Source organism: Salvia hispanica, chromosome 4 (genome assembly GCF_023119035.1).
Source record: "Salvia hispanica cultivar TCC Black 2014 chromosome 4, UniMelb_Shisp_WGS_1.0, whole genome shotgun sequence".
Lineage (NCBI taxonomy): Eukaryota > Viridiplantae > Streptophyta > Magnoliopsida > Lamiales > Lamiaceae > Salvia > Salvia hispanica.
In genome coordinates, this window is record NC_062968.1 from 5,558,871 (window position 1) to 5,573,474 (window position 14,604).

At 37.0% G+C, this 14,604-nt stretch overlaps 1 protein-coding gene across 1 annotated transcript; it reads right to left on the bottom strand.

Moving 5' to 3' along the window:
* Window positions 1-1,601: 1,601 nt before the first annotated feature.
* Window positions 1,602-9,431, bottom strand: LOC125220242 (zinc finger protein 4-like). Its single transcript, XM_048122404.1, is given in 3 exon segments — window positions 1,602-1,728; window positions 1,730-1,883; window positions 9,155-9,431. Coding segments are annotated over 3 exon segments (558 nt in total).
* Window positions 9,432-14,604: the final 5,173 nt, after the last annotated feature.

The following is a 14,604-nucleotide window of genomic DNA, read 5'->3' on the forward strand; positions in this document are numbered from 1 at the left end:
GCTATCGACCAATTTTATATCGGTTGGTGTTTCATCTAAAAGATGTGGTTGGTTAACTATATAAAAATATTAAAATATGACTTTAGTTTCGTACAAATAATCGTATAATTACAATAAGGTATCATTAATAAAGTATAGTATAAAATTATGACAGCTCATGGATGAAGTTTAGAAAGGTCTAAAACAGTACAGAACAAATTAAAATTTTAAGGTTAGGGGCTCGATTGGAATCAACACTCTTTCGACTAGCTAATAAGTTATGGTCACGAGATTAATTGGTGATTAATTTATGTTCCGAGAATCAATTAGGAATAATTAAATAAGATTATAAATGAAGGCGATCTTCTCCAAATCTAGATGTATCTTTAGGTTATGTTAATTTAATGAGCTATTAGCGACTTTTGTTTTTGGTCCATTTGTTTAATAGGATAGTATAGAAAACAAAACTTGTCATGTGTATTGTAGTAGTGTCAAGTGTGGTTAATATCTACGATTAAAGGTTTTAGATTCAAGTTTATTGTGATGTAGACTTAAAAATTGATGTTTATTTATCAATAAAAAACTTGTTAGGAAAAATAATTCATGAGATTATTATTTTAGATTGATGATTACTAGGAATATAATTATATTTGAAATTTATGAAATTTTCAAATGATTTATTTGGTATGTCATATAATAACTTAAATGTTGATATTGATTTCTAAATGAACATTTTAAAAAGTTTCATTTAACAACTTTATGCATGTTTACATTAATTTTCAATATTTATGAGTTTATTGTGTGTGTGTTGACATGTTGTGTGTGCAATATTGTATTAGTGTGTTGTATAGATGTGTGTGTATTGTATGGAATGTATTGTGCGTTGTGTGCAATAGCCAATATACATCGTGTGTTGTATGTTGTGTGTTGTGTGTGTAATGTAACGTGTGTGTTTGAAATGTGATCAATCTTAAAAATATTTAGAGTTTCAAGTATTTATTTTCAATACGAAATTTAAAATTATAGAGTATGAATTAAGAGAATTAAATTGTAGAATTGAATCATCAACCTAAATTCCATGATATCAAAGTCTAGTTAGGAATAGCTTGATTAGTTAATAAATAGGTTGGTTAGGAATAGCTTGATTAGTTAATAAATAGGTTGGTTAGATTATTTAGTTTTGGATGATTAAGTTGACATTCATAGGTGTTTAGTCTATTAGATACGTCCATTAAATATTTTAAATTACTAGAAAAAAGTACCCTTACTAAAATTCATTTATTTAACCAAATTGCATTGGGGGCATGTAGCATAAAGCATTAGCATCACTCTACCTGCTACATGTTTCTCTTTTAGCACAAGAATAACACAATGTCATAACTAATTATTATGTCCAAGATATGCACATCTAAAATAACTAACAATGTTCAATGGATAAATGAGTTGGCATTACAAATATTTTTACCCACAAAATTACATCAACCTATTTTTGATATGCTTAATTTAAGACTATTATCCCAACTAGCAACATATAGCATCTCCACACCAAGAATTCATCTCTAGCACTCAAATATCTGTACAATATTTATGCATCACATCACATGTTAAACTCCAAAAAATTGTTAAAGTTTGAGGTTGAGGTCAGGAAGGGATGAATGTTCCATCCTCGGAGCCGGGGCAGCTTCGACCACCATATCCGAACCCTGCCCCGGATGTCCACAAACGCCCTCCATTTGTCGGAAGCTCCCCTTCCCCTTCGTCATACTCCATATATTCGAAGTAGCCTTGACCAATAAACCTATCTCCTCCTCGTATCCCATGTTCCGAGTGCACGAAAGCATGAGCTTGGATGCCTAGAGACCGAAAGGCGGATCCATGGAGTGGGAGTGAGGTGAGGCTAGCGTGAAAGGAAATGGGCTAGAATTAGATTAATATGGATTAAGTAATTATAGTTGGGCTATAATTATAATAGTCCATAAGCCCAACAATCATGAAACCCTAGTGACTCTTCATCTATATAATGGTTATTTATTCTCCATTGTGGGAGATGAGAAATAGTGTAACATTAGAGAGAAAATACGTAAAGCTTTGTAGAGAGAATTCCTAGCATTCTTCTACGGAGCAATTGTACCGGGATAGTTCCTGCATCGGATTGGATTGCACGTGGACCTCGATAGTAGTGGATTCAACTTGCAGGATTCAATCGCAGAAGAAAACAACACAACAAGTAAGATTTAGTTCCGTTGTGTTTTACATGCTCAACTTGCAATATGATTATGAATCTAGATCTGTTATTCTTGTATGCAAATTTCCGCTGCGCTCATTAGATGATTACAAGAATTCCTAACAGTGGTATCAGAGCCCAGGGCTTATTCATAATTATTTTGTTTACTAATTAATTTGTGGATGATTTTGGAAATCAAAATTCTGAAATTGGATTTCAAAATTCTTTCGAAAATTAGTGTGATAATTGGAACTTGGATTCCAGCACAACAACTTTACTCAGAATGTTTTGCAAACCAAAACCATGACCACTGGCGTGATACTTGAACTTGATTTCGGAACTCAATAAAATATCGAATATGAGTTGTAAACTGTAATTAAGCTTTGAAGGTTTTGGAAAATTGAAATTGGATTTCAACTAAAAGATAATGATATTTTTCAACCATATTTGCAATTGAATTTCGAAAATTGAAATTGGTTTCCAATCATTTTTGAAATTAAATTTGAGGATAAGATTGGTTCTGGGAACAAATCACTGTCATGTTGAATGAATCTTATTGAACAAGTTGTGTATAGCGGAGGTGATCGGTGCTTGGCACCGGAGGGGATGCTAGTGGTTCGGTGCCGTTGCGGCGTAAATCCAGCCAAAACATTCATTCCCACACAACCGTGCTATACTTTGCTCGACATCTCGGAGATGACGATTGATTGCCGGGAAAACGGACCTGGAAGAGCCGCTTCTGGAGACGTTGTGACCGACGAGAAGGAGAAAAGGAAGTCGGCGCAAAAGCTACTGCCTCAAACCCTAACGGGTCTCAGGACTGGATCGGGTTATACCCGATTCGGGCCGCGGGTTTAAGCCCACCGTGAGGATGTATGTGCTGGTGCTATGACTGTGCAGTAGCTGCACTACTCTTATTTGATTCATTTAATTGGTTTGTGAAATTTTATTCAATTTTGAATGAATATGTATCTTGTTAGTTTGGAACTGACGGTAATTGTACATATTATATTAATTTGGAATTAATATAGATCAGAGAGTTAATATATTAATTAGATTAATAGATTGTGATTCATCGTTATTATTTTAGAAATAATAATATTGTGTATCTTATATTGATTTTGAATTATTCGTGTACAATTATTATAATATAGATTATTATTTAAATTCATTAATTCGATTACTGAATACTAATAATAATAAATATATTGTTAATATTAATTTGGAATTAATATTAAATATGTGATTATGTTAATTTAGAATTAATACCTGAATTATTTAAGTCCACATTTAATTAGAGAATAAAATTTGATTTTATTCATTGAGCATTATTTGATATCCTATGTGATAAGCATGCTATTTGATTTATGCTTATTTATTTTAACTATAGTAGTTAGAGACCGTTTTATTGTCTGGGTAGGCGGCGCCCAGTATGTGTAGTCCGTGTTATACTATGTCTGGGTAGGCGGCGCCCAGTATTTGTAGTCCGTGTTATACTATGTCTGGGTAGGCGGCGCCCAGTAATTGTTTGAGATTTAATATTGGATATTATATTCACATAACTAGTATCACACTTTTCCCCCATAAAATATAAGTCTTGTTTTGAAACAAACGCGTCGTCCATCATAATTGTCTGATGTTCCTAGCCTTTTCGACCATGAGTTTTATGCCCTCGCGTTTACTCTAAATCCACAAGGTTTAGGCTCATTCATAGATGCATGGTTGGCATCGTGTGATGGGGTTGACTTGCTTAAATTATTTTGTGTAGCCCTCGCAACCAAAATAATTTATGGACGTATATTAATTAGATTAATAAACCAAGAATTGTAAAATTGTTGTTACAATTGGCTTGGAGGCCTACCTAGTGATATTATTGTAGTCATCAGCCCTCGCAGAGGCTACAACTATATAGACTTGGATCTTGGACCACTAAAATTTATATTTGATATAAATTCGTATTTTATGTTTGGGGGCATAATATATGTTAAAATTAGTGGGAGCTAATCAATACAATAAACCCTTGTTTGATTAGTGATGCGAATGTGATCTTTGTATGCTTTTCTAATTTGCTTTTCATTTTATTTTCTGTTCAGATAATATGTCAAACTTATCTTATGAGTGTATGATGGAAACAAACAAATTGACTAGGTCAAATTTCACGGAGTGGCAGAGAGACTGCCCAAAACTCAAGGCACAAGGTGCAATGAGTGGGAGCTCAGCTATGTTTGTCATTGAGATAAATATGTCTATGAATAACTCACAATCCTGGGTATTGGATACCGCTTGTGGTTCACACATTTGTAATAATGTGGAAGGTCTAATAGACAACAGGAAAGTGAGGTCTGGGGAAGTAGACCTACGTGTTGGAAATGGAGCAAGAGTTGTTGCCGAACGCGTGGGAACTTATAGATTAGATCTTCCCTCAGGACATAGACTAGATTTACATAATTGTTATTTTGTTCCAGTTATTTCAAAGAATATTATTTCCATTCCGATGTTGGACATCGAGGGTTTTTCCTTCCATTTTGCAAACAGCAGATGCTCGTTTTCTAATAATGGATTGTTTTATGGAAATGCCTCTTTAGAGAATGGATTATATATGCTTGAATGCAAACGGAATATTCTCAATGTGCAAAATAAAAGACTTAAGCTATGTAATACGGATAATGCTACTTATCTTTGGCATTGTAGACTTGGTCATATCAATGAGAAAAGGATAGCGAGATTGAGAAAGTTAGACTATCTAAATTCATTTGATTTTGAATCATATGGTGCTTGTGAATTCTGTCTCAAAGGAAAGATGACTAATAAACCACTTTCTGGGAAAGGGGTGCGTGCTAATGATGTGCTAGAGTTGATCCACACAGATGTGTGCGGACCGTTTCCAACTCAAGCAAAAGGTGGTTATTCGTACTTCATTACTTTCACTGATGATTTGACAAGGTATGGATATGTGTATCTTATGAAACACAAATCTGAGGCCTTTGAGAAATTTAAAGAGTTTAAGTGTGAAGTTGAGAAACAACTTGGGAAAAGTATCAAAACTCTTCGATCAGATCGAGGAGGGGAATACTTGAGCCGAGAATTTCTTGATTACTTGAAATCACATGGAATTCAGTCAGACTGGACACCTCCTGGTACACCACAAATGAATGGAGTATCTGAAAGGAGAAATCGAACATTATTAGATATGGTTCGATCCATGATGAGTTTAGCTAGTCTCCCTTTATTTCTCTGGGGTCATGCTTTATTGACTGCTATTTACATTCTGAATAGAGTTCCATCTAAATCAGTTGAGAAAACACCATATGAGTTATGGTATGGCAAAAAGCCTTGTCTTAACTATATGCGGACCTGGGGTTGTCCAGCTTTTGTTAAGAAACAAATGACTGATAAGTTGGAATCTAAAAGTGAGAAGTGTTACTTTGTGGGATATCCTAAACAAACTAGAGGATATGAATTCTACTACCCTGGAGATCACAAGGTGATAATCTCTAGGAATGTGACGTTTCTTGAAGACAATTATGTCTTAAAGGAACAAGGTCACAACATTGTAGATCTTGAAGAAATTCAAGAACCACAAGATAACATTGAGGATGAGGTATTGTCAAATGGTTTGAACAATAACTCAGTGGGAGTTTTTGATGATCTATTGGGAGGGGAAATTACTATTAGAGGAGACCTTAGAGGGACTCTCGAAGAACCTCCTCAAGACAATGAGATGCATCAAAGACAAGATGATACAATAGTTGCATCACCTTTACCTCAAGAAGATCATAGTGATATTCCTGAACCTACTCACATTCAGAATGAACAGCCCGAGCCAGAAGAAAACCAACTCAATAGGCCTAGAAGGATTACCCTATAGGCTGCCAATGGATCTTCAAAAAGAAGAGAGATGCAGATGGCAAAGTACAAACCTACAAGGCTAGGTTAGTGGCAAAGGGTTATAGTCAACGCGAAGGCATTGACTATGATGAAACCTTTTCGCCAGTGGCTAAGATCAAGTCCATTAGGATATTACTTGCAATAGCTGCATACTACAACTTTGATATTTGGCAAATGGATGTCAAAACCGCATTTCTCAATGGAGAATTAGAAGGCGATGTGTATATGACACAACCTGAAGGTTTTGTATCGAAAGAAAGGCCGAATGCAGTGTGCAAGCTAAAGAAGTCCATTTATGGACTTAAGCAAGCTTCTAGGAGTTGGAATATTTGTTTTGACAGAACAATCAAATCGTTTGGTTTTGTCAGAAGCAAAGAGGATCCATGTGTTTATAGTAAACGCGAAAATGGAAACGTCGTATACCTTATCATATATGTCGATGACATCTTGATTATGGGAAGTGATCGTTCCTTGATGCAATCCGTGAAAGAATGGTTGTCTAGTTCCTTTATGATGAAGGATCTGGGTGATGCTTCCTACATCCTTGGAATCGAGATCTATCGAGATAGATCGAATAGGATGTTATGATTATCACAATCCACTTACATAGACAAGTTGCTAAGACGCTTCTCAATGGAGAATTCTAAGAAAGGTTTTCCTCCTATGGGACATGACATTGTATTGTCAAAGAAGGATTGTCCTTCTAATGACAAAGAAAGAAACAACATGAAAAGGATCCCATATGCTTCGGCTATAGGATCTATTATGTATGCCATGATATCTACTAGGCCAGATGTGGCCTATGCGCTTAGCATGACAGGCAGATTTCAGCAAAATCCCGGTGAGGAACATTGGAAAACTGTTAAGACTATTCTTAAGTACCTTAGAAGGACTAAAGAATACTTCTTAGTCTATGGTGGACAACCAGAGTTATCAGTTACTGGGTATACTGATGCTAGTTTCCAAACAGACCATGACGACTATAAGTCTCAGTCTGGATATGTTTTTATCCTCAATGGTGGAGCAGTGAGTTGGAATAGTTCCAAACAAGGTACCACTGCCGATTCCACCACTGAAGCCGAGTATATTGCTGCATCTAAAGCTGCCAAAGAAGCCGTTGCTTTGTTAGAGTTCGTTAAAGAACTGGGTGTCATTCCGAGTGCCAACTGTGCAATACCTTTGTACTGTGACAACACTGGTGCTGTTGCGCAAGCAAAAGAACCCAGAGCTACGAACAGAAACAAGCATGTTCCTAGAAGATATCATCTGATCAGAGAAATAATTGAAAGAGGCGACATAAAATTAGAAAGAGTACCCACTGATGATAATTTGGCTGATCCTTTCACCAAACCATTATGTATAGCAAAACACAACAAGCACTTTGAGAACTTAGGTGTTAAGCATGTTGGTAGATGGCTTTGAATCAGTGGGAGTTAAAGTTTTATATGTCTTAGAAACATTTTGTATTGAGACATTATTACTTGATCACATTCTATGAAAATTTTATTTTCTATGGGTTTTGTGCACTTATTGGAATAATTGTTTAAATGTTTGTCTTTATTCTAAATATTTGTTCCCTTGAATTATGACTGTCGTTAATGGTGTGAGACATTAATGATATAGTATAATTCTAAAATATCCCTAACCAATGATCATCAAGAATGAGATATCGATGATATGTTATAGATTAGCATGAGGTTTGCATCACATTCTTCGAGAATGTAGTTGTTCTCACAACTATGAGATATTTGATACTCGTGATGGACACATGGTATACTTTGGAGAGTATTGGTATACCCTACTATTAAACTGTTTTGTTAAGTGTCTACGGTTTATTAGTGCATGAAGTATGTAATAGTCCTTGGATCTGAGGTCATTACACATTTTGTTTGTTGAGTGGTGTGCTTTGACCTTGTACAACGCTTTGCCTCCCCTCGGAGGATTAAGACACGGACTTGTGTTGGGTACATCATAAGATAAATGAAAATGGTAGTTGAGCCAAGAATGAGATTCATTCCTCGATTAGAATTTTGAGAGAACACTCAAATTCTCTATATTACTTGACCACTAAGTCATTGGCCAATGCAAAGATATATTCAATTAAAGTAATTGAATATGATCAAATGGGTCATTTAATAAAGATGAGATAAAGTGATTGAGCTATTTGGATGACACATGACAAATCTTAGGCTCAATCGGGTGGTTCGTGAATGAAAGGATATTACTATAAACTTTATGTAAAGGCTTGTTTACCGAATTCACGTAAACGTCCTTCATATATCGAGCTACGCTGCCAACGCAGTCTAGGAGTTTTGTGCAGACTTCGATTAGATCGTCGTCGATAATGAGGGCCTAAAGGGTCACACTATAAGTGTATTTTGATCCGCTCAAGGGTACAAAGTTGGAACTGCGTATTATATCTAATGCTAGTCCAAGTGGGAGATTGAAAGGAAATGGGCTAGAATTAGATTAATATGGATTAAGTAATTATAGTTGGGCTATAATTATAATAGTCCATAAGCCCAACAATCATGAAACCCTAGTGACTCTTCATCTATATAATGGTTATTTATTCTCCATTGTGGGGCATGAGAAATAGCGTAACATTAGAGAGAAAATACGTAAAGCTTTGTAGAGAGAATTCCTAGCATTCTTCTACGGAGCAATTGTACCGGGATAGTTCCTGCATCGGATTGGATTGCACGTGGACCTCGATAGTAGTGGATTCAACTTGCAGGATTCAATCGCAGAAGAAAACAACACAACAAGTAAGATTTAATTCCGTTGTGTTTTACATGCTCAACTTGCAATATGATTATGAATCTAGATCTGTTATTCTTGTATGTAAATTTCCGCTGCGCTCATTAGATGATTACAAGAATTTATGAATCAGGAAGTGATGAATGTTCCGTCCTCGGAACTGGGGCAGCTTCGGCCACCATATCCGAACCCTACCCCGGATGTCCACAAACGCCCTCCATTTGTCAGAAACTCCCCTTCCCCTTCGTCGTACTTGAGACCGGAAGGCGGATCCATGGAGTGGGAGTGAGGTGAGGCTAGCGTATCTCTCGGAAAAAATCTCCATACGCATGGCCCTCTTGGCGAGGGTCCGCTCGCGCTTGTGGGCATTCTGGTGTCCTCCCAATGCCTGCGAGCTATAGAACTTGCGACGGCAGTAGTTGCACGAAAAGACTCGCGAGGATGGCGGAGGGGTGGAAACGGCCTCGTTGGCACTGAGGCTGAGGGTGAGGTCGAGGGTAACGGGCTCGAAGGAGTCGTCGACCTGGCTGCCCACCTCGGATTCATCCTCGGATTCCATTCTCAAATTTAAGGGCATCATAATTGATTAATTACTCACTCACTCGTCAGAATTAGTCGTCTAGCATAAACACAACTTCATCTCCAATTCATCGCCCTGATTTTGGATTGAACATTGGTTTGACATTAATTGTTTATGTTAAATGGTACTGGCAACATAGTTTAGAGAAGAAAGCAATATATAACAAAAGGTTGTATTGATTTAGATGATTGAAAGATGCCCAAGTCCCATGTATTTATAGGAATGTTTAGGGACTTTTGAGATACTACAATAAATGTGTTTCTTGGAACTACTTATGTTGGAACAAGGTATTATTAAAGTTTAGTTCTTGAAACTCTAATAATTTGGGGAGATTAATAATTTGCGATGATTTGATTTTAATTATTAAGGATGACACTAAATTATGTCTAAAGGATTTTATAAGAGACGACGTAAATTAGTTAGAAAGATAAATTAATATTTTATCCGTCCCACAATAGAGATCACATTTGATGTGAGCACGAGTTTTAAGAAAGGTAAAAATAGTGGATTGAAAAAGTTAGTAGAATATGAAACTCATTTTTTTATATTAGTTTTATAATAAAATGTTAATGAAGTGAGTTAGTAGAACGTGGGACCTACTTACCATTTATGGTAAAAGTGAAATGTGAATTTTATTGTGAGACGGATAGATATGACAAAATGTGACTTTCATTTTGAGACGGAGGGAGTACTCCCTTCGTTCCTTGTTAATTGAGACGTTTCTTTTCGACACAGAGATTAAGAAAGTGTGTTAAGTGGATGATGATAAAATAAGAGAGATGAAGAGGGTAACCCCCATTGAGTCTCCAAAATAATAAAAAAAAATCGCTAAACATTATGTTGCTTACATTTTTCAATTACTAGTGTTACTTGAAGTCTAAATTAAAAAAGTCACTAAACATTATGTTGCTTACATTTTTCAATTACTAGTCTTACTTGAAAATTTATTTACTTATACTTATAGATATTCCAGATCATATTCATGACCAAAATCATCTAGATAGATGCCTTTACTCTATAAACTTATAACTTAGGCATTCTTATCAAATTTTTAAAGATGTATCAACTGATCATTATTAATTCTAATCAGTTTACATAGTGCATTGTATCTAGTCTAAAAGTACAAATATTAATTTAAATCTAAGCTAATAGAATTCACAATATTTGGCTCAACGTATATAAAGTTCTCGGTCACTTCTAAACTTCCATACCCATTCCATATATTTTAATCCATTTTCTATTTCAACACGTTTATAAACATCATATTTCTAACTAAATTCAGCCCATCGATATCAAATTCTCATAAACCACTAACTCCTACAAATTGATCTTAGAGAACATCTCAACTTTGAATCTAATAATCAAAACATAATATTTAACATTCTATAATAACGTGTTAATCTATTATTCAAAGGATAATCCTCACACATAATTCTGTCATATCATTTAATTTTAGAAAATTTTACTAATACATAACTAACTCAATATTTCATCAATAAACTTAATAAAATAAGCTAGGATAAAAGCAGTACCTTAATAATTCCTTGTATACATAATTGTATCAACTTTTCTGACTTCTTACGAGATTAGGAATTGAAGAATACAACTTGGAGTTGGAGAGGAAAAATGCCGAGAAAAAAATTTCAGTGGTCTCAGTATACCATCATGGAATGCATGTGGTATGTCCAACTAATAGTATTTTGACAAATAGATACGTTTATGAGTCCCATCTTCAACTAGAGTCACACACACATATATGGAAATTTCTCATGTCCATACATAAATCAAATAGCTCCATATACACATATATATACGCATTAATTACCATCTCATTTAGCTAACGGCAGAAATTTGATTTGATATAAAAATTGCATCTCATATATAATTCATATAACTAACACGTAAGAGCATCTTCAATGGTACTTCGGCCAGAAATCGGCCAGCAGTTTCTCCCCCTGCCACGTCAGCAGCACTAAAAATCCACCTGCCACATCAGATTTAGGTCAGCCATAGGCCAGCCGCAATAAAAATAATTCAAAAATACTACATTTACGGAATTAAAATTACGATTAAATTACGGAATTAAATTTACGAGACATATACGGGAAAATTCATTAATTGCATTTAAAAAAGGTACATATATAAAAAAAAATTACATTTAAAAAGGTACATAATAAAGAAAAAAAACTATCGCCGTGCAATCCTCCGTGCCCACAACTCTTCAATTATATCCTTTTGGAGTTGAATATGAACATCCACTTGGCGCATGTTGGCAAATTCCTTGAGGCGGTCGGCTTCATCGAGAGGTACCCCACGGCGTACACTAGGGGTGGCCGTTCCGTGGCTTGGACCGGCTTCATCATCATTGGCCCAACTAGTCGGTTGTACGCCTTCGTCTTCGACGATCATGTTGTGCAGGATAATGCAGGCGTACATTATCTGGGAAACGCATCCGACATCCCACAAACGCGTTGGACCCTTAATTGCCGCCCATCGAGACTGGAGCACACCAAATGCGCGCTCCACGTCCTTGCGCGCCGACTCCTGTCGTTCCGCAAAGTAGGCCTTCTTTTCATCACTTGTTTGCCTGATCGTCTTCACAAAGACCGGCCACCGAGGGTATATCCCACCCGCCAAGTAGTAGCCCATATCATGCCGGTTGCCGTTGGCCACAAATGAGACGGCTGGACCGACGCCCTGGCACTTCTCGTTGAAGAGGGGAGACGAGTTCAGGATGTTGAGGTCGTTGTTCGACCCGGCTACCCCAAAATACGCATGCCGATCCACAGCCGGTAATCAGCTACGGCCTCGAGGATTATCGTGGGATTCTTTGACTTGTAGCCGGTCGTGTAGGCCCCCTTCCAGCCAGTCGGACAGTTCTTCCACTCCCAATGCATACAGTATATGCTGCCTAACATCCCGGGGAACCCATGCTTCTCCCCGTGCATCTGCATCAAATTCCGACAATCTTCGGGAGTAGGGCTTCGAAGGTACTGCTCACCGAAAACGCTTATCACGCCCCCACAGAAATCCTTCGGACATTCCAGGGCCGTCGACTCACCGATGTGGAGGTACTCATCCCACATGTCTGCGCGCCTCCGTAGGCCAACTGCCTGATTGCCGCCGTGCACTTTTGAATAGGGGTGTGGCCGGGTCTGCCCAGCCGCATCGTGCCTAAAGCGGAAACACGGATATCGACGCTCTAATGCGCCAACGATGCGCATAAACAACTCCTGTGCGCATTCTAAAACGCCGCCGGAACAAGTTGGCGGGAAACCGCGGGTTCTCTCGAAAAGTATTCGTCATACGGCCCGCGATGTGCGGCGCGTGATCCCGATCAATCACTGCTCGGCGGTGGATAACCCGTGGAGGGCGAGGTATCGCCTGCTGTTCCACCATAAGCATGTACCGCTCCATCTCGCGGTTCATGTAGGCATTCATAGCCTCGTTCATCCTCCGTTCGTACTCCTCAAGCATCCCCACCCCTACCACCACCGCTACCACCCGCGTTACTCATCGCTCGATGATGCTCTTGTACGAAAGTTAGAGAGAGAGAAAACTCATTAAAACAAGTGGTGCAAATGAAAATGAAACGAAAATCGCGTTTATATAGGTTTTTTAAAAAAAATAACAAAAACAAAAATGGCGCTGGCCGATCGGGCCGCCACAATGGCGGCTAGCCGATCGGCCAGCACTGAGCGATCGGCCAGCCCACGCCGGTCCGCTCGCCGATTTCATGGCCAGCCGCCTCAATGGTTCGGCTAGCCGATCGGGCCAGCGCGACGAATCGGCTAGCCGGTCGCTAGCCGACCATTGAAGATGCTCTAATATATTCGTATATATGCAGTGAAGGCTTCATCTTTCTACACACTTAAATCTCCGATCAATTTTATTTATTTTTATTTTATTTTAATTGCTATTTATTGCGATAATCATTTACTCTATTTTTTTTCTAGAATTTTTAATATATTAAAATTTTTTGGATCTATGTCATTATTATTAAATACTCCTATCTTTATAACTTAACATAGAATACAACGATTATTATGTTAATTCATACTTAAAAGTTCAGAAAAATTAAATAAGAAGTATATTACTCCCTCCCTCCCACAAATGATGTCACACTTTTCTTTTTAATTTGTCCCATAAAAGATGTCACATTTCCATATTTGGAAAAGTTCTCTCTCACATTAATATAAAAATTACTACCTCCGTCCACGAAAATTCGTCCCACTTTTCCATTTCCGTCCGTCCCCCAAAATTTGTCCCATTTCACTTTTACTATTTTTGGTAGTCGACCCCATATTCCACTAACTTATTCATACTCACATTTTATTATAAAACTAATATATAAAAGTAGGGCCCACAATCCACTAACTTTTTCAACTCACTTTCCATTACATTTCTTAAAACCCGTGCCCGATCAAACCGGGACAAATTTCGTGGACGGAGGTAGTATATTTTCTCTCTCCATTTAACACACAAAACAAAACCTCTTAAAATCATGTGTCATCCCACAAGAGATTTGGATCCCCTGTTGTGGGTGATTGCACATCAGGGGATGTTGTTACTCACATACTATTATTTTAATTTAAAATCATAATATTAAAATATTAATATATTTTATTATAGAATAATACGCTGTGTGTAAATATTGGTACAGCCCCTGCTGTGCACAGCAGGAGATCCTTGTCCTCCTACAAGTGTGATATCTTTTGTGGATCGGAGGAAGTACTATATTAAGTACTTCTATCATTCATAGAGATAATTTATCGTGTGCAATACTTGTTATTGGTGATGATGAAATGGTGGCTATTTTAATTATGTGAGAGATTTTTAAGAGTATAGCACTAGCAGTAGCAGTAGTTATTGCGTGTATATGGACAATGGCGGATCCATGAGTTAAATATCGTGGGGTCGAAACAAATAGTAAAAATAATATTAAAATAAATATTTGTTTTTCAAAAATATTCCCTCCGTCCTGTTTAAGATAACACGTTTTCCTTTTTAGTTTGTCCCAATTAAAATGACACATTTTCTTTTTTGGAAACTTTTTCTCTCTAATTAATACACCAACAACTTTTCCCTTGACATAAAAGAGTATAATTTAAATAGATTAAATAAAATTTAAAAATAATTCTAATGTGAATAATATGGTTGAAATGTTAAATTA